Raw genomic sequence first — 26,386 nt, 5'->3', positions numbered from 1 at the left:
GGACAGGACACCTGGCAAGAAGAATGGACAACAGGACCATAAAAATTACAGCATGGTACCCACGAAGAATTAAGAGACCTAGAAGAAGACCGAACCTGAGATGGGACTATAATATTAGGTTCGTGGACCGAATTGAAATGCGTGAACCGAATTGAAATGTGGACCCTACGACGAATGGTAAGAGTGCCCTGGGTCGACCGTGTGAGGAATAAAGACATTCTCAGAAGAGCTGGTCTAGAAGAACGTGAACGCTTCGAAATCATCAAGAAGAGGAAAATAGCCTATTTGGAACACATACTACGTGGAGAACGCTATCACTTTCAGCGTCTGATTCTCCAGGGTAAAATAGAGGGGGGCAAAAGGGGAATAGGCCGAAGGAAGGTATCCTGGTTGAGAAATATTCGTCATTGGACAGGCATACAGGACTTCCCAGCACTCCAAGTCGCTGCAGTTAATAGAACCATCTGAACCAACTTCAAAGAGAGTATGTCAGGGAGGCTATAAGGTTGAATAGCTTGGTTGAATAAGCTGAAAATGATGATGTTGATGATGATAAAAACTTGTGACAAAAATAAGAACAGTAGTAAGGCTGGTCTATTTATATTTATGAGGCTTTTTCAATGCCAAAATATGAAAAATAATCTCACGAATTTATAGAAGTTAACGTCACCAAATTGCAATATGTATAATTTGAATAAATTTAAAAGGTAGAACAAGCTGATTTTTTTAAATTTAATTCCACATTTTGTATTGGATTACAAGAAATAATTTATGTAGATTATTTTTGAATATGTTTTAATTTCTCATTGAATGGAATTTTTGTAAACGATTATCGCCAAATAATTTTAATGAAACACGACATTGTGTAAGAACTAGTGAAAAAAAGTAAAACATTTGTAAATGACGATGAATGAGCGTGATATTGAGAAAGGTCCAAGGATTTTTGTATATCGTAATATGGAATTTAGTAGAGCTAGTGGCCAGGCTTACGATATACAGGGTGTCCCAGGCTGAGCGTGCATTAGTAGTTTCTAGAGAACTACAATATCTAGATCGGAGATTTTCTGCACATTACTGTTTCACAACGGGATCTATCGATTAAAAATATTTTCAATATGGCGGCACTTCCGGAAATATCGGAAGTTGACAGCAACTTTCTTATTTTAAATGGGTACCCCCATTTTTTATTACATACTTAAATTCTCTGTAAAATTTTATGAATTTTGATATCAAACATTCTATACCTAACATTAACCGTTTTTGAAAAAAAAAATATTTATAATTTTTAGAGGAAAAAAACTGTCTGTCAAAAAAATCTGTATAGCCTAAACGACAAATTTACTGATTACCACAGCCACTGTGGCATAAAGAGAAGACATGTGGCTATTTATTTCAAAAATTTAATTGTTCGAATGTCATATAATAGTGGCCGTAGGTGTCATGAAAATGAGCGATTAAAAAATTATCAAAAATCATTTTTTTTCGAATGGTAAACCCACTTTTTTATTTCACTAGTGAAAGGGTTTTTCAATTCATTACTCTTTGATTATACATGTTCCTATTCCTAAAATAAATCGTTTTTAAGTTGTTTCGAATTGATGGTTACTGCGAGTTGATCGCTTTTAAAGGTGCGTATTCATTATCCGCACGAACGAACGAACGAATGTTCGCTAGTGGTATGGACGGGGACCGCACGAGAAGACCGGAGGCATTTGTTGACGAACGCCTTTGATGTACCGACTCGAAACGGATGGTCGAGCGAACGAACGAACGAACGGCCGCATGCGTGCGGTCCCCCTCTAAATATACCGCACTTTCATTCGTTCGTTCGTTCGTTCGTTCGTTCGGATAATGAATACGCACCTTAAGGCTGCTTGACTATCGGATAAGATGGGTATTTCTTGTTTCCGATAATTGGGGTAGGTACCCATTAGTTTGGAGTATTTAGTTTTCGGTTTAAAGGGTGTAAATACTCCTGTCCCTATTCTTGCTTTGGTTTTGGAAGCATCAGTATATCACGTTATGGTATGGTCTTTTTTTTTAAATGTTGAGCAAACGTTTCTACAGCCAGTGAGGTGTTCCTCAAAGTTGTATATTCTTGCGATAATGATGTTATGATTAGATGAATAATATAGATATAGATATCTCTCTGTATTTATCGGTTCTCTATAAACATCTAAAATGTTCTCTTTATTAGTTAAAATTTCTCCGTCACTCTACGACAGACGCCTTACACCGTGACAACAGTATCTGAAATTTCTCAGTTATTTCATCGAGCCACGGTAACCATCGGAATGTAAGTCCAAAGTCCCTCCACGAACAACTATAGTAGGGGGACCCAAGATGCTAAATGGGGATATAATGTAGCATCGGGGGACCTATTGTATTGTGAAAATGAATTTGCTAAAAAGATAAAAAAGGTTATATTATGATGTTTTTTTTATGATCTTTTACTCGTGGAGAAGGATGTTCAGATTTTCAAAAATGTTACAAAGAACTGTTTGGGCGTTTCAGATATTAATAGTGTTTCTAATAATGGGGGGATATATTAATCTGTCGGTTTGCACGGTGGTCATACTAATGGATAGAAAATGAGAAAACTAAAATTTATTCCAACGCGTCAGATATTTATATAGGGATGTTAAGTGAACCCTAATAGTCCAAAAAAGTAGACCTTCAAATACGAAGCTTTGGTAAAAACTTGAATTTTTGATATATGTAAGTGATTTTGAAAGATCTAAAAACGAATTGTGAAAGATTTTTTTAAATTCACCCCCGAGAAGAAGGGAAAACTTTTGAGATTGTTGGTCCGTTAGCTTCAAAAATCGTTATCCACTTAGAGGTTGGCTTAAACAGGTCATAAGTTGGTTGTATTTGCAGCCAAAATTCGTTTCGAAGCAGAGGGCTAATGTGTTCGGTGAAAGAACATCAGAAATATCTGGGCTATCATCGACCGCTAAGCTTTTTAATGCATGTTTAGTGTCCAAAAAGCTTTTTAGACAAGAAACAAAGCATTCCCATCTTGTTTTCACAAAAAAACGAAAAGAGTAGAGCGGGGAAAAAAGCAAGATTTCCAATGTTACCGATCTTGCGGTAATATTACCAAAATTACTGATATTACCGCGGTAATATTACTCATTACGTTATTCTGCCGCGCTCGAATAAATCCCCAAAATCCCCCCTTGGGCTCCCCTACTATACCGAGCTAAGCTTAGCAGCAGCCAGCGCCAGGCTTAAGTCACTTCAGTCTCGTATCGCATAGCCTTGCGCTTAGACGACTTACACAAACGTCAAAAAAAAATCGTAAAAACGCTTTAAAAAACACGCTAAATCAGTTTTCATAGTTTCTTCAGTCGAATTTTGAAGATTCCAAGCAGTTTTCTGTAAGGAAATCGCCGGATAAAATAGACTTTTATTCGTTTGCGGACTAGATAGTTGAAATCGGCAGTGATTGGTGCAGGCGGGAATTCGAAATAGTCTCGAGGTCGTTCCCCTGGGTGCAGTTTTTCCCGCATAACGTTTAAAATGGTCGGCACAAGGATGCGCTACTTCTTCATGTGAGTCCGGTTTATATTTATTAATTGGTTATTTTTAGATTTTTTATTAGGTTTTGTTTTTGGTTATTTTTTTTTTTAATTTAATTTTTTTTTATTTTTAATTATTTTTTTTAATTTTTAGTGAGTCTTTGTTACGTAGTTCTTATAGAATTTGTTGCTTTATTTTTAATAATTATTAATAATTATTATATTATTAGTTGGCAATACCGTTGGAGGATTTTAAGATTAGTGATTCATCGAAATATTTTAGCAAATTATCTCCATTCATTGACGTCAATTTTTTCGTCTGTTCTTTCTCTCCTTGAAAATATACTTAAGTTTTGACTTTGTTATTTTAGTCCAAGAAAATAGGCCTTCATTCAAGTTGTAGTAAAAACTTGAATTTTTGATATAAGTTACTTAGAAAGATCTAAAAACGAACTGTGAAAGATTTAGAAATAAATAAAATGATTTTTTCGAAATTTCAGAAAAACGGTAAAGACTAGGAAAAAAAAGTTCAAATAAAAGTTGTAGGGCGTCAAAATTTACCTAAAAATGATCTCTATTATTTTTTTGTTCAAATCAAAATAAACCGAGATAGGGTGGCTAGATAGTAAAAAAACATTTTTATTTAAAAAAATCAAGTTGCTGAAAAATTCATATATTTAACATTTTTATTGAATTTGCTTAAAAATTATAAATTTCAATGAAGATTCTTTTAAATTCACCCCCCAAGAAGGGGTGAAAAATATAAATAGTGTTTTTTTCCAAATTGCGAAGAAACGGTAAGGACTTGTTTCAATCAAAGATGTCTCCTAGTTTCTAGCCACCCTATCTCGGTTAATTTTGATTTGATCAAAAAAAGTATAGAGACCATTTCTGTGTAAAATTTGACTCTCTCCAACTTTTTTTTCCCAGTCATTACTATTTCCCCGAACTTTCGAAAAAATAATTTTATTTATTTATTTCACTCCTTCTCTGGGGTGAACTAAATTTCCCAATTCGTTTTTGATCTTTCAAAATAACTTCAAAAATTCAAGTTTTTACCAAAACTACGTATTTCAAGGCCTATTTTTCTGTTGAAAAATTTACTATACTATAGTGTTACTAGCGTGTACCAGTGACTTCGTTCGCGTCGAATTAATCATTTGTAATGGTGATGATAAAGCAAAGCAAAAATTTTCATTAACCTACAAACTGGATAAAATTTTCTCACATTTATGTCAGCATCAGAAAAAACAATATGGCGATATTATTATATAACTTGGTAATATTTGAGTGGTAGTTTCATCTCGTTGGAATTTGATTCAATGGTCATATTTTATGAAACACCCTGTATAAATTTATAAAAAATCTTAAAATATGTAAAGAACAAAATAAAATATACGTGTTTAAGAGTTTTTCCGAAAAACTCTCTGGTTTTTAAATAAAAAATATTTTAATATTTGAGGGATAGTTTCACCCCCTTAGAATTCGAGTTTCGAAAAATCCCTTCTTATCGAACCTCTACACCCTAAAGTCAATCTGTTTTCCAAAAATCAGCTTTTTACGTCAAGCGCTTTAAGGAGGATCGTGATTAAACACCCTGTATACATTTTTTAAAAATCTTAAAATATGTAAAAAAACAAAATAAAATATACGTGTTTAAGCGTTTTTTCCGAAACTTGACCGTTTTTTAAATAAAAAATATTGTAATATTTGAGGGGTGGTTTCATCCTCTTGGAACTGGAATTTCGAAAAATCCCTTCTTATCGAACCTCTACACCCTAGAATCAACCTGTGTGCCAAAATTGAGCTTCTTACGTTGAGTGGTTTGAGCAGGAAAGAGGAATAATTCCATAATCACGGCTTATTTTTATCCCGGCGTTCAAAACAAAATTAAAAATGAACGTAATCGAGGAAGTAACTTTTAAAAGCAAATAATGTTTGAAGCGTTATTTTACAAAAAAAAACGTGTCCATTGAGTGGAATCATTGTTTTTTGTATCTCGTAACTAATATCATTAGGTCATTTTTTTAAAAAAATGGATAAGGCAGGTTTTGCAACTTGACACTTCAAGCACCGCTTCAAGTAGGTATTCCCTGAAATTTTCGCACTTAAAAACTTATCAATTCAAAATTGCGTAACTTTTAGAAAAGTATTTAAATTTAACGTTACATTCCATCCAGTAGGTAATTAAATTTAACTTTACTACTACTGATAAAAGTCATTAAAACTATTTTTAGCCTTTCAATTGTCATGGTTTCGTTATTACGTTACATAATGGGAAATAACAAAAAAAAATTGTAAGTAAGATGTAATAAACAACAACAAGCATTCAATTGGTGCCATGATTCCGTTCCATGCTTATTATTGACGTCACTGTCTCAGTAAACAACATATTTTTAACAATAATTATAGACCCTTAACAACTATAATTTTTTTATGTGGTATGTGTTTTTTGTTGTTAAAATCATTAGAGAAAATAATTTAAAATGTTAAATTATGTATGTACAGGGTGAGTCGTAAATAAGTGCACATATTTTCGGGGTTTGGTAGGTCTCCATAAAAGAAACATATTTTCTCTTTACCGTTTTCAAAATAGGTCCAAAATAGCGCAGTTATTTTACTTTGAAAATTTAAAAAATATGTTTTTTGCTGTCTCATAAATTCAGTAAATTTTCAAGTTTCCGTGAATCACCCTGTATGTTTTTTTTAGAATTTAATTCAGGATTTTTCGTGACGATTGTAAAACACGGGTGGCCTGAATAAAAATGCCAAATTATTATTATTTTTTTATTTCTATGAATATTGAAAGTTCTTATCATTATTTGAACAGAAATATTTTAAACAAAACATTTAAAAAATATATTATTTATTAATGTAAACTGTTTTCTCTAGACACTTGTGCCATTTTTATTATCTTTTTATAAATTATAGGATTTATGGAGCAGATATTTATAAAAATGTTCCAAAGTATAGTGCTTGGCAACAAGTAATTTTCATATATTCTGATATTAAAAATATTCTAGTGATTTATCTTTTTTTTTTTAATAATTTATCTACAGTCTACAGTATGTCCCCGGATTGTCTTTACAGGAGGAAAAACATTTTTATTATTGACATTTTGAGAAACATGCATTTTTCATAAAAAAAAATTTGCCCGTTCTAAAATTGTTAATCTCGTTTATACTTTTCCAAATTTCCATACCGTTTTAGAGAAAATAAAAAAAAACATGAAAAACTATTTAGGGGATTATCGTTGGGCTCATTGACACGCAACGTTGGGCCACTCTGTATTTATTACCGTTTCTGAGATCGTAATGGTTAGTTTCCAATTTTGAAACACCCGGTATATAACTTGAATATTTTTCCTGTTTATTAATTCCTTTCAATACAAGTACGGTAATGATGTCAATTAGAATATAAGATGATTTAATATAATGATTCATAATTACGTAGATCATAGAACATTTTATGTTAAACACACCAAATGATTCATTTAAAATTCAGGATTTCAGTAAACAATAATTCCAGTGATGTTCACAAACATGAACATATTTCTGCATTTCTTCAAACTGATTTCACACTAAATTAGAAATTATATGAGGTGATACTAAATGTCAAATTATACAAATTATATTATATTTTTTTATCTATTTACGTCATTCAGCCTATAATAAGTAGGTAGTAGGCAATTTAAATGTAAACGCTTAATAAAAAAGGAATTTTTTTGATTGCCAAAAATATTTTTATATCTTGGAATTCCTTTTTGAAGAGGATAAATTTTGTACACGTAGGGAAATAATATATGAAATGTGATTTTAGACAGACATGACAGTATTAGTTATTTTTTAAGTTTGATTTTAGCAAAATCCTATGTTTAAATATTCTCATAGGTTAAAGGGTACTGTAAAGTCCCCTCTATAAGGTTTGATCTCTCAGTTTTGTCTGTTCAGTCAAAACGTATCAAGCAAAACCTTGTGTGTAGACCAAGCGTTTTCCCGAAAGACTAAGCGCTTTTTAAATAAAAAAATATTCTAATATTTGAGGGGTGGTTTCACCCCTTTAGAATTCGAGTTTCCAAAAATCCCTTCTTATCGAACCTCTACACCCTAAAGTCAATCCGTTTTCCAAAAATCAGCTTTTTACGTCAAGCGCTTTAAGCAGGATCGTGATTAATCAATGACCAGCTGTTTCGAAACACCCTATATACGTTTTTAAAAAATCTTAAAATATGTAAAAAACAACAAATAAAATATACGTGTTTAAGCGTTTTTTTCGGAAACTTGACCGTTTTTTAAATAAAAAATATTGTAATATTTGAGGGGTGGTTTCACCCCCTTGGAACTGGAATTTCGCAAAATCCCTTCTTATCGAACGTCTACACCCTAGAATCAACCTGTATGCCAAAATTGGGCTTCTTACGTTGAGTGGTTTGAGCAGGATAGTGATTAATCAGTGAGTCAGTCACTGTAAAAAAATAAGTTTTTTAAAATTTTGTTACTTTCTGCTACTAAAATATGTACCACATTGTATATTTTATCCAATAAATCTATTCTTAATCGATGTACCTATTTGTTGTTTTCAATAGCAAGAATAACGTCAGTGTTGTTTTTGTTCGGTAATTTTCAACAAATATTTGATTACACCATGACCTTTGCTAAAGAGAATGATGATATAGAATTAAAAAGCTTTTAGATAAATAACCTTTGATTAATTATTGATATTTGGTACTTAAAGGTCAGAACTTTTAAATCATCAACTGAAAAGATGATTGCAAATTTTGAGTTGTACAAAAATAAAAATCAACCTTAGAAAATATTATGTTTAGTGAAAGTGTGAATTTTATTTCTTTTTTAAATCATCTACCTCTGTATCTTGGTGTGTAGAACTCAATGTCAAAATCATGTAGGAATTACATAAATAATTGAAGTTAAACGTCTAATTTTTGCAAAGATCTAGAAGGGTAGGAAGCAACTGGAGTTTCAGTTCATTTCATCAGTCAGTTGCTTCCTACTCTGCCTCATCAAGGATCGTGGGCATTCTACCTTGGTCCAGAGCCAGTACTGGGAATACCCAAATGTATGGCCCGTAGTGCACTAAAACTCTGGATCAGGGAAAAGCAGAATGTCCACTGGAGAAACAGACAGGGGCACGGGCACAGCAAGACCTTTATCCAAGGACCTAGCTCTAAAACCGCAAAAGAACTGCTAATGTTTAGCAGGAATAAAGTGCGGATTACAACAGGCCTCTTGACAGGACACATGGCTGATAAGTGTCAAGTGTTACCGGAACAAGCTCAACCTGTACCAAGGAAGTCTTTGCTGTAGACTCCGCGATAAAGATCCTGGAACAGCGGAGCACATAATATCGTCACATTGCTGCCAAAAGTCACTAACTTACTTTTTATTACTTCCGAGAAAAATGCGTCTAAAGATGAATTGCATTGCATAAAGATGTTATAGTTAGTAACTATTCGGTATTAAAATAAAACATAAATAGCCAGAAATCGTAGTTAAGGACTTTTGCAATCGATTCTCCGCTTCAAAACATAGTTAGTAATTGAATTTGGTTGTTCGGAAAAATGTTAGTTAGTGACTTTTGGCAGCAATGGGACGATATGTCACTGCGCGGCTTTGGATCGCAAGCGACACTTTTTATTTGGGAAAGCTAGGCTAGAACCGGAGGAACTATGCTCCCATCCTATCAAGGACCTGCATAAGTTAGTGCAGGGCACGAGGTTAGAAGAATGGGTGCAGATATAGAAAGGGTAGTGATGTTGGTAGCGAATATTTCTATTCGAATTTTGCAGGAAATTTCAGAAATTTCCGAAATATTCGGTCCCAAAATCGCGAATATTCGCAAAAATCCGAATTTTGTGCAAGAAATTTCTTTTCAAAATTCAAGACATTGAGCAAAAATTTAACGAAAGTGTATCAAGTATGCCGATTCTTAAGTCATAAGAAAAAGAATGCTTCTCCGCCGTACAAAATAAAAAACCTATGGCTCTTGAACCAATGCATTTTGCCGCGAATCTCTTGGACCCCTGTTTCCTGGGAGAGCACCTTAACAATGAAGAACACATAGCCACTATGGAATTTATCAACAATATCACCAACAACCATCCTCAGTTTGTGAATAATAAGCCATTTTTACAGATGTAACAAATTATTGCGCCAAATCGGGTTTATGGGCTTTCGACTACGTTTGGATGTCAGTTAAAAATGTAGACTGTCTAAGTTGGTGGCAAGCAATGTGTAAAAATACTCAGTTGAAATATTTAGCTGTTGCTCTGCTGTATTTACCAACGTCATCTGCAGCCACAGAGAAGTTTCAGTACTTACAGTTTTATCCATATTAAAAAAAGGAATCACTTAACTGCACAAAGAGCCGGTAAAATAATGTTCGTAGCTCATAACAATAAATTATTACTACAAAAACAAAAAGTGGATATGGAGCATGATATTCAACAACATGAAATTCCTCCAGAACCACTAGAACTTGTGGAGGTAGAGGTCCATCCTTCAGAATCAGAACCAGATGATACATCAAATATATCTGATTTGGAAATAGAAACTGACAAAGGCAGTACTACTACAACTATAATACCCTATGAAGATGGGACCAGCTCGGCGCCTGATATTCCGCAATAGAATAATTCAGTTATTTGTGTTTTCCTTTTTTTAAATTTATATTTCGTGCTTTTTTGTTTTTTTTAAATTCATAGTCATAGTTCGTGGTTTATGCACAAAATACAAATGTTACCAAATGATTTTTGTTATGGGTTATGTTTATGACTTTAATGGGTTATGTATTGTTTATTAAAAATATAACAACTAATATTATGTTTATTGTTTTTTTTTCACTTACATGTTGGTATCAAATGTCTATCTAATTTATTCCTTTATTGTATCGACAAAAAATATGTAAAATTGTAAAATTTCCTAAAATTTCATAAATTTCCGAAAGTTTCAGAAATTTCCTGCAACAATCAAAAATTTCTGAAATATTAACATCACTAAGAAAGAGGACTAGTATTTCGGCGGGGTATTATAAACTATACATAAATGTAAACCTCAATTCTTCCAAGCTTCTGTAGTTCGGTCTGTATCGAGAAATGAAAATGTCATTTGGAAACGACTCAGATTGGGCCATTGCAATTTCTTGCTTTTTATTTTTTTCTTCTGGACAGTGTCCTCCACCTAACTGCTCTCATTGTGTCTCATTGTGGCAATCAATTAACAGTACACAATCTCCTTCTAGAATGTCATTTCTTCATTAACATAAGACAAACACTGGGTCTAAATCTAAATGGTGATCTGGCTCCCGTACTTGATGTTAATAATATACAGTCTTTGTTTCAATTCATTAGGGCATCTGGTTTAAATTTCTGCCGCTAAATGGCTCAGCAGCTGATGCTACTTATACAAAATCCCTCCTTCTCCTTGATTAAAGGACGTCATGTTTGTATATCTTGAATAATTTCGTTTTGTGCAGTAAGTTCTTGTCTGAGTATATTTTTATCCTTCTTGAAGACCCTTCAATTGTATTCTTGGTCGATTGTTTAAAACGTGGATTTTAGTCCAAAAAATGGTTAGTTTAATACAAAAATATTCTGACAGCAGACACTTTATTAGTGATATTTTATTAAGTTAGAAAATAACTAAAATGGGAAAATTTGACATAATTTACAGCCTTCACATGTTTATTTGAGGTCATTAGGCAATTGACTCTTTGCCAACAATGACATACACCTTTTCAAAAATATATATTGCTAACAATGTAAAAACTAAACTTATTTTACAGTTAAAAAAATATATTTATTTTATTGGCGATATTCTCAGAACTATGACCTACATACACAATAACTATGTTTTATTTTATGCGGGTTGTTAAAGTAAACTGTTAAGTAATTCATTTCTTGATTAGTTTTTAATCATTTAGATGATTTTTTCGGGTCATTGTATTCAGTGACCTGTACCTCATCAATATTAACGATTTTCCCCCAAAACCACGTTTATTTTTTTGTGATAATTTATTTTGTTTCGTAATTTTTTAATGTTTAATGATCTGGTGTAGTAATTAGGTTGTTATTTTCTTTTTTTAGTAGTATTTAAATAAATAATAACTATTTTATTATTTATTACATAAATATTTATTTTTGTATAAATAATTTATAAGAACTCAAAATTGAAACATCATATATACAGGGTGCTCCGAACTGTATTCCGGAAATAAGTAAAAAAGTACATATAAATGTATGTCCTAAAATGCTTAGTATCGAAGATACAGGGTGTAGAAGTTTCATTTTTATTTCGATTTTTTCCAAATAATTTCTGAAGTAACGTCAATATTTGGATGAAAATTGGTGTCTGGGAGTTTTTTGACATGAGAAATTTGATTTTGATGTCAATATGACTCCTACTAATAGAGGGCACCACCTACATATTTTTTTAATTTGTTTGAAGAGTAATAACTTTTCGTCCGTACCTGTATAAAACTACTGAGTAAAAAAATATACATTTACGACGTTTTTTACGTGAGAAACGTCTCTTGGTAAAAATCGCTGGTAAAAATTAAAATGAAACTTTTACACCCTGTATCTCTGAAACTAAGCATTTTAGGACATACATTTATACGAACTGTTTTACTTATTTTTATCTGCAGAATACGCTGCCGAAGTTTCCGGAATGCAGTTTGGACCACCCTGTATATTAATTTTTGTTTTTTTTTCTGTAAATTACTTATTTTTCAAATATTCCGGACATCGCAGTAAAACTCAGTGAAAAATAACCTAAAAGATAGCAAAAAGGAAACGAAAAAGCAGATCTATTGATTGCGCTTGGGTTAGATATAGTGGCGGAACTGCAAACTATCCCGGTTAGTGGAAAGTGTACAGAGTTGAAGAGCTTTCCGTCTGGATCGATAAGTATGTCTGGAAAAGGCCACCCCGCTTCCAGCGGTCAAGGTCGCAGACATAATACCCCGTAATTTACGTTTTCCCTATAGTAGTAGCATTAAAAATTAAAAGTAATAATACGGAAACTAGGTTAGGTACTATGAATTTATAAAATACTATTTAAAAATGTATGGATCCGAAGATTACGTTACTGTAACTTCAACTTATTTACTTAAATCTAAATAAATAAAAGAAAGTCAGGCTAGTTACACCATTTAAAAGTCAAGACCGATAAGCTGGACCTATGTTTTTGAATTTTCCTAAAATTTTAGGATTATATATAAATAGCTCTAAAGGCCTAAAAGGCTCATGGCTTGATTGGTTATCTTTCTCCATTTGTTTCTGTCTTTCGCCTTTATTCTCCACCCATCCACTCTTATCGTTCTCAAGTCCTCTTCTACATCCTTTTTCCATCTGATTCTCGGTCTACCCCTCCTTCTCTTCCCACCTATTTCACGTTTCATTATCATACTAGGAATTCTTGCCTCGGCCATTCGTTCAATGTGTCCCGGCCATCTCAGTCTTTGTGCTCTTGCTACTCCCGTTATATTCGGTGCCCGATATAGTTGCTTTACTTCTTCATTTGTTCTTCTGGTCCATATGTTGTCTATCTTCTTTCCTCCAAAAAACTTCCTCAGTAATTTTCTTTCCCAAATCTCTAGCCTCAAACTTTCTGTTGCATTGAACGTCCACGTTTCACATGCATATAGCTTAGGATTAATTGACATTAAAAGTAGCTTGAATGTTAAAAACTTTTTGACAAACATAATGACGGAAGAAATATTTTAATTGCGTTATTTATAAATGAAATGAACCACAGCAGATTAAAAGTTTATCAAAATAATAAAAATCTCAGAACCGCAATTAATCTGACTAATGTTAGTCACCAGTCGCAATCACTATCAATTACCACAACTAGCATGGTCGTCGTTCTTTTCCATGGCTGTTCTTAGTCACTTGCTAGCCTGCTAGATAATAAAAAAATATTATTTTTTTATGATCGTCTGAGTGAAATTGTTTTGTTTATGCGGTCATATGATTTCCTTTGACGTAACATATGAAATAAAGTTAATAAACTTATTATTTGTACCAAGAATAAAGTAGCTAATACACAGCTCGGGATTTCTACTACCGGATTTTATCAGAAGAATTAAGTTAGCATGGAGTACTTATGGAAGAAACTCAATCATATTTAAATCTAGAATGCCTCTTTATCTAAAGAAGAGAACATTCGACCAATGTGTGCTACCAGTCATGACCTATGCATGCGAAACCTGGACACTTAAAACGCACATCATAGGGAAACTGTAGGTCGCACAACGCTCATTGGAACGAAATATACTAGGAATAACCAAGAGAAACCGTAAAAGAATAGAGTGGATACGACAAAAGACCCAGGTAATAGATGTCATCCACAGAATCAATTCCTTTAAGTTGCAATGGGCAGGACACCTGGCGAGAAGGACAGACAACAGATGGACCACAAAAACTACAGCATGTAGAATGTAGAATGAGTAAGAGTAATCTATTGTGCTCCCCTTCCTTGAGTCATCACACAGTCTATAACCCATCATACCTCTGTTGTAGAGGGAACAGGGTATTTCCCATCCTCCTCTGACAACAGTTCTTCCTCGGAGGGTACACACCTTCCACGGTTGGAGTTTGGCCCTCCATGCCGCCCTTCACAGTCGAGGAGTTTGCCTCTGGCTGAGGAACCCGTGAGGTGGAGGCTGGAGGATCTGTCTCCATTTTCTCCACCTCTTTAACTTGGTCTCTCCTTAGGCCTGATACCGGTGTTGTCCCGTATCTATAATAGAGGATATGTCCCTCTTTCTCTATTGCCTCCTTGGATTTGAGGTCAATTCCTATTGTGAGGACCTGACCATGACCCTCCTCCCTCGAGTTGATGACTCGCCAACTCGATGTCCTTACACTGAAGTTCTGACCCTGGATACGGCTCAGCAGGTAGGTGGTGTCTTTCCCCTTGCTCCTCGGCAGAAAGACCGTGATGGCCGCCCCTTTAGAGATGTTTTCTCCCTTCACTGCAACCAGTTCTGGCCCTTGCCAATTTTTAAGCTTAGGTGCGATTTCCACCAACCAATTCGCCGATTCTTGGATACACTATGAGGATCATACCCACCCGAAAGTGTATCCCCGCAAAACGCAGCTGACCCACATTTTGTAGATCGTTGTGTTGCGATCCGATCGCCACTGCTTCGTCCAGTATAGCCTCTTCTAGAGACGTTTGCTGGTCGGTGGTCAGAGCAACCTCTGGGAAATCCTTTGGCAGCTCCGCCATTTTCACTTGTCCAGCAGTAGCGGCAAAGCTGGTGATACGTCCCTGCTTACCTCCCGGTGTTGGACGACTTTCCATCCTGGATTTTTTCTCTCCCTGCCGGAGAAGAGGTGAGAGGTTCTCGCCCCCTCTCTTGCCTTTTGATGGATATGAGTCAGGTTGTTTCTTGGTTTCTTTACTCTCCCTTTTTCGGAGGAGTGTTTTGCTTTTGCTTCCTCTGGAGCAAGCCCTTCGTGGAGCAGTCGGAGGTATCTCCGTGCTTCTGCTCCGCTAAGACCTACTCTCAGAGGATCGTCTAGCCCGCCTGGTTGACCCAGGCCGGGTAGACGAAACGGTGGCTTGTGTCGCTTATTAAAAAAAAACTACAGCATAGTACCCACGAGAAATCAAGAGACCTAGAGAAAGACCAACCTTGAGAAGGGACCATGATATTAGGAAATTATCAGGGATAACTTGGATCCGCACAGCCAACAATAGACAGCAATGGGCCCATTACAACCAAACTACAAAGAGAGTATCTAAATATGTGAGGGAGGCAACACCATAATTAGAAATGGCTGAAAACTATACATTTACAATTAAATCATAACAAATATAGTCATTTATACGGAACTCTCTAAGGCTCTGGTAGTAATATTTACTTAAAAAAGAAATATCTTGGGTTCTTAACATATTCTCTATTGCAAAGTGAGTGAAAGAAAATCACCATTCATATCGCGCGGTGCTAAATCTGGTCGATGGAACGGACAACGGCTGCAGTATTATCGGTCGGATAGTTTGAATGGGTTGTTGTTTCTGCAGGTATAGGAAAAAACAATCGGCAACAGAAACGAAAGTAAAAGGTCGACTGTGAGTGGCCTTGCCGCGGCCGCAGCGGAGTCTATTAATAGCCGTTTTCGTGGAAAAAGGCTGCTGGGAATTTTTATCTAACGAGGATTTCCGGATTTTGCAAAGCTGCTATTGGTTGAGCGCGCGTCGTTGGCGGTATCTAGCACATTGTGCCTTCATTGAGGATAGTGCAGTGCCTAGATCATATACAGAGATTGTCACTGGGTTAGCGTGCATTCGAAGTTCTTAGGAAACGAGAGGTTTTAAGAGTATTATGCTGTACTGTTCGAGTCGCCCTCAGCGGGTAAAGCTGTTTTTTGCTTGTTAGTGCCATAAACAATGAATAATATCCAATATGCGGATGACACCATGATCTGGGCAGATAATGCCAATCTTTCTAGATCTGAATATGATATTTTCCCATTATTTATTGTTGAATTTCTGGTCAATAATGTCTAATATGTCCCTCATTTGCAATGGACATCGATTATTACAAATAAGCTATAAGCATGCGTGACGTGAGCTGTCCCTATTATCACAGATTAGGTATCCTATAAGTATACAGATAAAAATCTTGTCCCTAATTCGTGGTACGAATTTTTTTTTTTATGACGATGTGCAAACGAATCAAATTTCCTGTGCGCAAAAATAAATCCGCGTAAAATAACAATAAACAGCGTAATAGAGAGATATCGCTAAACCGAATAGCGTGCATGGACGTTAATAAGGCCATTGTTAGGTGTTATTTCCTTTACGTGAGATGGTATTAACTCTCTTCATTTATAGTTATCGGATCGGAAAGAATTCTGATCGCGTCGCGTCCGCTATTTAAACTTAACCTAACTTTGAATTTAAAACTTTGAAATTGTTTTGTTTACTAGGTATTTTAAAACTAAAGGGCTAAAAGGGCTTTCCAGTGCTTTATTGTTCAACGTCTGCCAGTGGGTTTAGGGCAACAAGCAACAAATTCTCTTTGAAGGGCTATCGTAATCTGCTGTAAACCTAAGACTCTTTATAGGTTCTTTAGTATGGAAAGAGGTGGAATCCATATTTTGGGCCATATTTATTTAATTAAAACTAATCCCAGCTACTTAAATATCAAATTACCTAATAAAACTAAAGCAATAATTCAAAACAATTCAAGCATAACCTAAAATAAAAGATCTCGCCGGCCGGCTCCGGTTGTCAAATACCCGCACATGCCCATTTAAGCAATTTTTAAACGTTATCAGAGGTTATTTAGAAAGAGCGCTTGGTGTAATTGATCCGCAAATTACGTCAGGCGGTAACGTTATTAGCGGGTGTTGCGTTAAAAATTGACTCGCGCATGTCGTAACCATGATATAAGGTACGCGTAAATACTGGATGACGCTATTCGGTTTTCCGATATCTCGCTAATAACTGTGCCGGTCAGACGCTGTGCACAATTTTAGAGGCCATAAGTGGGCGTGCTATGTGCGCAAACTAGTCACCTAACTAGTGCCCGATTCCGAAAATTGGAACCACGAAAAACAATAAAGAAAAACCAAAGATTATAATCTGTATAATCTGTGCTATTATATTCTGTATAATTTTTTTCCTTGGATTTTTTCGATATTTTAATAGTTTTGATTGATTGTTTTATTATATATTGATTTGTTTACAAATCAGAGATCAATAAAATCGGTCCAGCTGTTCTTGAGTTATTATAATGCTGTAACTATTCCGATTTTGTTGATTTATTTAGATTTATTAATTATTCAATTATTGCTTAATATGTCATTGTATTCTACAGGGTGTAGGTAGTGATGTCACGAGAGGTCAACGTTCCATAGATATTGGTATAATGGCATAATATATCAGCATAGAATATGTAAATGAACTAATTTTAAAATTGGGTCACTTGTAAAATAATTATATTAATCTATTTAAATCAGATGAGGTGACGATTATACTTAAAATTAATGGATTCTACTTGGTGTATAGGTATTTTTTTTTCAATAAAAAAAGCTTTAAAAAGGTTCTCTTTCTGGATACTTTGTAAATATATTTATGATTATAGTTCAAGAAAATAGGCCTTCAAATACGAAATTTTGGTAAAAATCCGAATTTTTAGCCGTCCATCTGTCTGTCCGTCTGTAACACGATAACTCAAAAACCGCTGAACCGATTTTAACCAAATTTGGCACAAAAATACTGTGGCACCCGAGAATCTGGCTATTAGTTTTTTGTGGAGGTGGGGAGTTGGTAAGGGAGTATGGGAGGGGGTTAAAAATTTTAAAAAATCGTAACTCCAAAATTACAGTAGTTAGCGAAACGCGGTTTTCAAATTAAGATTAGGAATAATATTTGCAACAAAATTTGTAATAACATTAAAATCAGTCAAAGTCACAGTTTTTGAGATAAAAAAAATTGGAAAAATTCCTTTACTTTGAAACTAAAAGAACTGCCTACCAACTTTTTATTAACATATTTTAGTATGGGCGGCTATACGTGCCTCCCGGCGCCAATTTTTTTATTTAAGTGGTTTGTTGACCATCAAAATCTTAAAAATAGAGAAGTTGTCTAAAAATGTGCAACAATACGGATATAGTATAATCCTTTATCTTTAGTTTCCTTCTTCATTTGTGGTAAAAATACCTAACCAGTTTTACATAAAACGTTAAATGCCGAACGCTTATCCTATTAATAATTTGTTTTTGTTACAGCGACGACCGCACGTCGTCCCTCTCCGAAACGATGAAAATCGGCGCCTTCGCCGACAGGAAAAAGAAACACTTCGAAGAACCGCAGCTCGACCTGCCCTTCTGCACCTTCTTCGCCGACAGGATCTCCCTAAACGACCACCAGGTGGACAGCGAGCCTCAGAGCCTGGCAACGTCGCCCGAGAACGACCGGCTGAGCGGCAACGGCGTCCCCGAAGAATCGCCGTTGCGCGGGGAGGGGGAGAAGAACGGAAATGACGTAGCGGTGGAGGGAGGAAAGCAACAGGAGGAGGTGTCGATGGCGTCGACGGGAGACGACTTTATCATGGTAGACTTGGTAATTTTTCTTTTTGGCTGATTTTTTGCTTATTTCTGTCTTTTTTTCTTTGTTGTTTTGTGTGATTAATTTTGTTGAGGGCGATAATGTATAAATCAGGGTTGGAAAAATTAAACTGATATTAGTGTCAAATTCAACGAGGGTACAAAAATTGTTGCTCGATATACAGGGTGGTCCGAACTGTATTCTGGAAACTTCGGTAGCATATTCTGCATATAAAAATAAGTAAAAAAGTTCGTATAAATGTATGTCCTAAAATGCTTAGTTTCGGAGATACAGGGTGTAGAAGTTTCATTTTTACTTCGATTTTTTCCAAATAATTTCTGAAGTAACATCAATATTTAGTTGAAAATTGATGTCTGGGAGTTTTTTGACATGAGTAATTTGATTTTGATGTTAGTATGACTCCTACTGGTAGAGGGCATTGCCTACATATTTTTAACTGGTTTAAAGAGTAATAAATTTTCGTCCATACCTGTATAAAACTACTGAGTAAAAAAAATAAACATTTACAACGTTTTTTACGTGAAAAAGGTTTCTTGATAAAAATCGCTACGAGTAATGGTTTTCGAGATATTTGGAATCGAAATTATCAATACCTGTCATGATTGACATAAATTAAACACGTTGACTAAATAGTTTGTGCCAAAAATTCAACAGAAACTGTTTTATCATCTCTTTTGCAGAAAAATTTATGATTAATTTAAAAAAATTAAAATTTCCCAAATTAATTATTTCAGTGAAATAACTATCTACTCAAAAACCGTTTTAAAAAAAGCTGATTTTTTTTAATTTAAATTACATGATTAAAATAAAAAAAATCACGATTTAAATCATTTGTTTTAAATCATGCCAACCCTAGTATAAATACAAAAAAATACAATTAGGGGAACGGGCAAAATTTACACTAAGATTAACACCAACCCTGCTGCAAATTAAACTACTTAAAATTCTATTTATTTAAAGATTTTCTTTGTAAAAAGTTCCTCCAATAAAAATCTATAAGCGATACCAGTTGCACTTTTAGTTACATAATCGCCGGTGCGATTTTTAAATTCATTGTTGCCAACCATGGACACATTCGGCGCCGGGCTGACTAACTGGAATTTAAATTTCCCGCTGAGGATTCAGGTGGTAGCTCTGCTTTAAAAATGTCAACTTGCCACATTTAATTATATCCTAACGTTGTCATTCGTTTTGTATTGCGAGTTTTTGGTTTCAATGAATAGTGTTGTGATAATTTCAGCTTAATTTTTTTTACTAACAGATCTTGCAGTCGAACATTGTTCTTTTTAGAACCTCTTTTAGTGTGACACTACTTTACTGTACAGGGTGGACCATTTTGGTTGTTTCTATAGGGTATCTAGGAAACCGTGAGAAATATTCAAATTTTGATACTGCAGTCTCGGGTTCTTTTTTTGAAAAAATCACAATGGCGCAAACGGATCGTGGCTATCTTGATCGGTTTCGAAGCTACAGGGGGATTCTCAAATTTTGTACTTTTTGAACATGTTCGATAGTTTGTTTATTTCAGCAACCACGGAAAAATGAATTATACATTCTAAAGGCACTTTTCTGTGTAGAATGCAGTGGCGTAGTCAGACTTTTTTCAAAAAAAATATTTTTTCAGATATTAACTATACTTATGTTTTTTTTTAAATAGACTCCCTGTATATTTTTAAATTTTCTTATTCAGCTTGGCATGGGCTTCTCGAAAATATATAACACTCTATATTTATTTTCACTATTAACCTCAACATTTCAAATTTTTCTTAAAATATCCACGTAATGGATAGTAGGCCGCGCCGAGTAACAAAGTAAACGGTTATCATGGTGATCGGAACATACCTTTGATGGATGCGGGACATTTCATTTCAATAGATTGAAGTGTGTGTATTTTAAATAATAAAAAAATGAGTAAATTTGAAAATTTTGAGAAATATAATATGTTAGAATGTTATATTGAGTCTAACAAACATAAGCAAATGGCAGCTGATTTATATTTTGAGCGGTATCCAGAGAGCCGAGCAACCAAACCCAGCCATTTTTAAAAGGTTAGAAGATAGTTAATCAATTTTGGTTCTTTTCAAAAACCGGGCCTGAAAAATTATCAGAAAGAAGATGAAGAAAATCAATATATTAATGTCCTCGAAGCCGAATACGTGAATTAATAATTAAATAAAATGGAACAATACCAAGCAAATAAAAAATAAGTGTGACAGAAACAAAAAAACATATTTTAATATAAACTCAAGAGGTTACTTCAATCGGGCTTCTCAGTTAATATAAAAAAATAAAAACACAAAGACTACATTAAATGTTCAGACTGCTGCCCATTATTATCTAGACAGAGTTGCAACCGCACGCCGCTAACAGCATTTCAATTAAATCTATTGAAATATCTCGTAATCTAGTTAATATCTCAAAAAATATTTTTTTCGAAAAAAGTCTGACTACGCCACTGCATTCTGCACAGAAAAGTGCCTTTAGAATGTATAATTCATTTTTCCGTGGTTGCTGTAATAAACAAACTATCGAACATGTTCAAAAATTACAAAATGTGAGAATCCCCCTGTAGCTTCGAAACCGATCAAGATAGCCACGATCCGTTTGCGCCATTGTAATTTTTTCAAAAAAGAACCCGAGACTGCAGTATCAAAATTTGAATATTTCTCACGGTTTCCTAGATACCCTAGAAACAACCAAAATGGTCCACCCTGTACACTTCTACTGTACTACTGTACTGTGTACACTACAACACTTACTGTACAAGATAACTTAATAGCCGTTGCAAAAAACTCATCGCAACCTTATTAGAATATTTTGAACGGGAAAGTGGTAGAGGGATAATGTGATGGATGTCATTGATTGTATAAAGCGAATATCTGTGTATTTTTGTTATATTATTTTATTAAGTTTATTATTGAATATTTAGAACAGACATTTTTTAAAATACTATTTTTAAAATAATTAAATGTCACATTGCTGACACTCAACGCCGACGTCAGTAAAACGCTGTGACGTTCATCAGAAATTGTTTTGCATTATACTATAGAGAGACTAATCGCTAAAAATTCTTGGACTGCATGCCACACTGGTCATAACATCAAAATAACATCTATATCTTTGTTTTTTTTTCTGTCGGTATGAACCAGGAACACAAACAAGAACGAAAATAAATGTATTTTCGGACTGGGTATGTTTACGCTCTCGCGTGACTTGATTGCGATGACTTTGTTATCGTTTAATTCAGTTGTTTTTCCAAGATATCGGCCGCCTTGTGCCGAAATAAATTTCGATGTGGTAATCGATCAATTTTAATATTGTCTAAAAGCCTGAGAGTTGTTTATGACATACTCTCTAATATTTTAGAAACTGCAAGGCTATAGCAAAGCGTAGCAAGGACGGTGTGAGATATAATGTATGTATCATAGTTCGGCAAGGTCGAGATTTGTTGATAAATGTTTTTACTACTAATGCAAAGTGCTCGAAAACGTGATATTAGATTAAAATTATTAAAATTTTCTGGGACTCAAAGGTCAGAAAAGTAATACAAAAGGTACCCAAAATATACAAACTTGATGTACCTAAATAGAAAAATGCTCTAGGTTGTCGCTTACTTATCAAAATATTTAAAATATTTTTAACGTAAATAGAAAAATGTATGATAAAAAATTGGTCAAGTGCGAGTCGGACTCGCGCACGAAGGGTTCCGTACCATTCGTTATCTATACAACATTATACAACAACACACACATTATATTATTATAAACTATTTTTCCGATTTAGCTGAAATTTTGAATGCGCGTATAAGTAATTTAAAAAAAAATACGAAACACATTACTAAAAATTGTATTAATCAATAATAAATATGTAAAAAGTAAAAATAAATATGTAAAAATATGTAAAAATTAAGAAAAAACCGATTTAAAAAAGTCGCCTTGACTAGGATTCGAACCTACCTTACTACGGCGCCAACGTCATAGCAGCGTAAAGTCCTAACGCTTTAACTACGCGGCCACCGAGGACTTGAAAGATTCTATGTAAAATTCTTACTTAAAAGATAATGTTTAGTGAAAGTACTTTTTTATTTATAAACATTTATTTAATTCTGTTTTTAGTATTTGTTCTTATAGCGGCAACACAGATACATTATCTGTAAAAATTTCAACTGTCTAGCTATAACGGTTCATAAGATAAGAGACCTTTGTGACAGACGGACGGGCGGACAGCGAAGTCTTAGTAATACTGTTCCCGTCTTTACACTTTGGGTACGGAACCCTAAAATCATAATTAAACTGAAAAAAAAGTAGTAAAAGTATATTTTACATAACAACAATGAAATTACCAGTTCAAAGATTATATTGTTCATAATTTGTTTATCTCTTTACTGATTTTCTATTATTAAAAAAATATAATTACACCTCTATATAGTTACAAACGATAAGTAGTAAGTACTCCAAGCATTTTATAATTGTTTTAATGATAAGATTGGCGGCGCCAGTGTATAATACCTTACGTTGTGTATTTTTTCCAAATTAACATTTCTAATAGCCAGAAAAACAACTGCTGGCGTCACGTAGACAATATCATGCATTAGAGATGGGCTATGCTACAGATTAAATGTACAGGACGTGTTAAATACATTAGATGCCTTTGTTTTTTTTTATTATTTTTAATTTTGAACTCCTCTTGAACATAGACAAACCTTAAGGCACTCACAGATGATCATTTCTTTGTTCTTTAGCACAGGCGCACTGTGCAGGCCAGTTTGCGCTAAATTATTGCTTTTTAAGACGTTGTCTAGTTTTTTTTAAAGAACTTCTTAATTTATTAATCTTTTTAACGACTGCTTCCCTATTTGCTTCCCAATCAATCTCCTTTAGTTTTTCTACTATATGAAGTTGTTGAGGAATCAGAGCTGCTTCCAATGTTGTTGCTTTGGTAATAATCCAAGATGTAGCTCTTTACCCTCTTTACTTTTTACCTCTCTAAATTCCAGACAGTTCACAGTCGGCAATTTTTTGTATCTAATTTTACTTTTAAAACCAAATTATTGGTTTTAATAAGTGTTCGTTATATATAAGATAAGGTATTTAATTAAGAAGATATTGTAAATGATTATCAAAGCAACAACATTAGAAGAAGCAGCTTTGATTCCGTAACATTTGGTGGCAGCGGTGGGATGCCCCAATGAGAGATTTCATAAGTAATATGAAATTTCAGAAACAGAAAAAGTTTTACATAATCAATTAATATAATATAACAAAGAGATGAAATTAAAGTCTAAAAAATGAACGACGATATGGTGCGAACTATAACTTTGTAGCACTCTATACCTATTATGTGAAGAGTTTTTTGTTGCTATGTCATGTTATATCATTACTATTTTAAAATTCACACAAACCTAAACCAATATGGTTAATTATATTTCGTTTGTTGTTAGGCAATTGTTATATTGAAAAAAAAACGGAATTTCAATGGAAAAAATGTCGCTGTACATTGTGTATTGTTATCGCAATTTTTAACTTGAATATTGCATATACATAACGCAACCAGCGATAATACAAAACAATAAAACATAAGTACTCAATTTTAGTGTGGGCTGTAATAATAATATTGTAATAAAATCATTTAGTTAGAATTCTGATATGTATATAGGTTCACTGATGACCTTTGAATTTTATTTTTTCTTTTAACGAATGACTAAGATTTTTTTATTTAATCTGTTACTTGTTAATATCAATATGTAATTATCCCTCTACGGTAATTATAATAAAAATATAAATATATTAATAGAGTAAGAATCTCGTGAGTGGCTGTATTGGTTCAAATTTTGCAAAACAAAGCTGTATTGCCGTGTGGGTCCAATAATCAAGCAGGTCTTGGTTAAAAAAGGACTTATCTTTTATAATTTTCTGTTAAATGAAATTAAAAGGCGTTAATTAAAGAATTTATAACTAATTAATGAAATAAAATACAAAGAATTTAATCCTGTAGAGATAATAAATGCATTTTTAAGTTAGTATAACACAGACGACTGATATTCCGAAGATATGTAATTATCAATCAAGGGTAGTAAAGCAAACAAAGAATGATACCGAGAAAAAAATAAATATACTTATCAATAATTAAGTGGAAATCTTATCAATTATTAGGAAAACAAGACACTTCTGCATATGTATATGAATATTGAGTCATATATACTTAAAAAATACTTATATTGCTTTATCAGATAGTAAAATACTATGAAAAACAGATACTAGAACCCAAAAAGGACATTAAACAAAATCAAAATTCAAGTATTTTGTTTATTGAGTTATTTAATAATGTTTAAATAGTATTAGTAATAATAATTATACTGTGTGTGTGATTTTATTGCTAAAAATAAATAATACACTTAAATAACAAATATCAAAAGAAAAATCTGTTTATTGTTTTATGTATTATTGTTTTGCATTGAGCCGTCTGCATTAAAAAAGGGCATGCTAATTTATAATCGATGTAATCCGTATTTTTATTTTTTATTTATTAAAAAAAGCATTATTATGTAGATTTCTTTATGCCATTACTGAAAAAGATTTGATGTAAAAGTATGTATAAAAACGTAACTTAATGAAATTAAACAAAATGCATAATATATTTGAATATTCTTATAGTGTTTTTTTAACTGACTGTTAAAACTAAAAAAACAACGATTTATAGTTATTTGAATTTAGTACCAGACCAGTGCCTAAACAAATTGACAACCACGTGTATTTTTTTTGTTCAAATTAGGCTTTAAAAATGACAGTTTAATAAATATTTAGTTAATAAATGCGACACTATAATTATTTCATAGGATTTTTTTCTACAATTTATGTCAGTTAGATCAGTATGCATGATCAATGTAAATTATTATAAGTATTAATAATTATATTTAAATATTTTTCTATTTTTTCACATTAATTTTTCTAAATTAAAAAAGTTGTTTTTGATGCATTTTCGAACAAAAGTACAGTTTACAGGGTGTCCCTTTCTCGCTTGAGTAGAGATAAAAAAATGCGGGTTTCACATCACTTTGTTACTTTTCTATTATGAAACTAAAGACGCTACATACAGATCTGTCCTAGCCCTCTTAGTTTCTGAAATACAGGGCGAACTTTTAGTTGTTTCGTTTTAACCAAGTAACAGAGGGGGTCAAAAAATGCAGCTTTTTCAAATTTACCCTGTATTTCAGGAACTAAGAGGGCTAGAATGTGTAGTATCTTTAGTTTCATAATAAAGAAAGTACCTCGGTGATGCGAAAAAAACGCATCTTTGTATTTCTACTCATAAAAGAGAAAAACCATAAAACACACGAAAATGGAGCATCCTGTACGTCAGTCCAAAATGCCAAAACGAACATACTTATTATTATCGCACCGCCCTCTAACATTTTGTTTTGACATTAATTACGTAAACGCATTTTTTATGTCCGACGGTTGTTTGTGAATGGAAAATTCTTAGTTTTATGTTTGCCAACGTCTAACTAACAATAAATTACCCGATGAAGAGTTTTATAATTAAAAACGTGTGCATAATTTTATAATCGAATAATCGAACATTGTTTGCATACTAACTTGTTTGCATTTAAAATTCATAATAGGTAGAATCCAATGAGCAGCCAACAAACAAAGCGAGAGAAAAATAATAATTTGAGTGTTTTCTATTATTATTTGTATTAGGTACATGTTTCTGCAGTTAAACTATAAGTATATTGTTACCGGATCAAAAAATGTTTAA

At 33.5% G+C, this 26,386-nt stretch overlaps 1 protein-coding gene across 2 annotated transcripts in view; it reads left to right on the top strand.

Annotated features, from left to right (window-relative positions):
* Positions 1-26,386, top strand: part of LOC115877323 (autophagy-related protein 13 homolog) — a 49,846-nt gene that overhangs the window by 18,553 nt on the left and 4,907 nt on the right. The window contains exon 4 of one of the 2 annotated variants that reach the window (XM_030893465.1): positions 18,289-18,613. In XM_030893465.1, the coding sequence (XP_030749325.1) occupies positions 18,289-18,613 (325 nt within the window). Of the gene's footprint in view, positions 1-18,288; positions 18,623-26,386 lie in introns of both variants that reach the window. The other variant, XM_030893464.1, reaches the window with a different exon arrangement.

This window comes from Sitophilus oryzae, unplaced genomic scaffold (assembly GCF_002938485.1).
Source record: "Sitophilus oryzae breed Bouriz unplaced genomic scaffold, Soryzae_2.0 scaffold_1443_pilon_pilon, whole genome shotgun sequence".
NCBI lineage: Eukaryota > Metazoa > Arthropoda > Insecta > Coleoptera > Curculionidae > Sitophilus > Sitophilus oryzae.
Note: the sequence above shows the minus strand (reverse complement) of the source record. Positions and strands in the feature narration are given on the sequence as shown.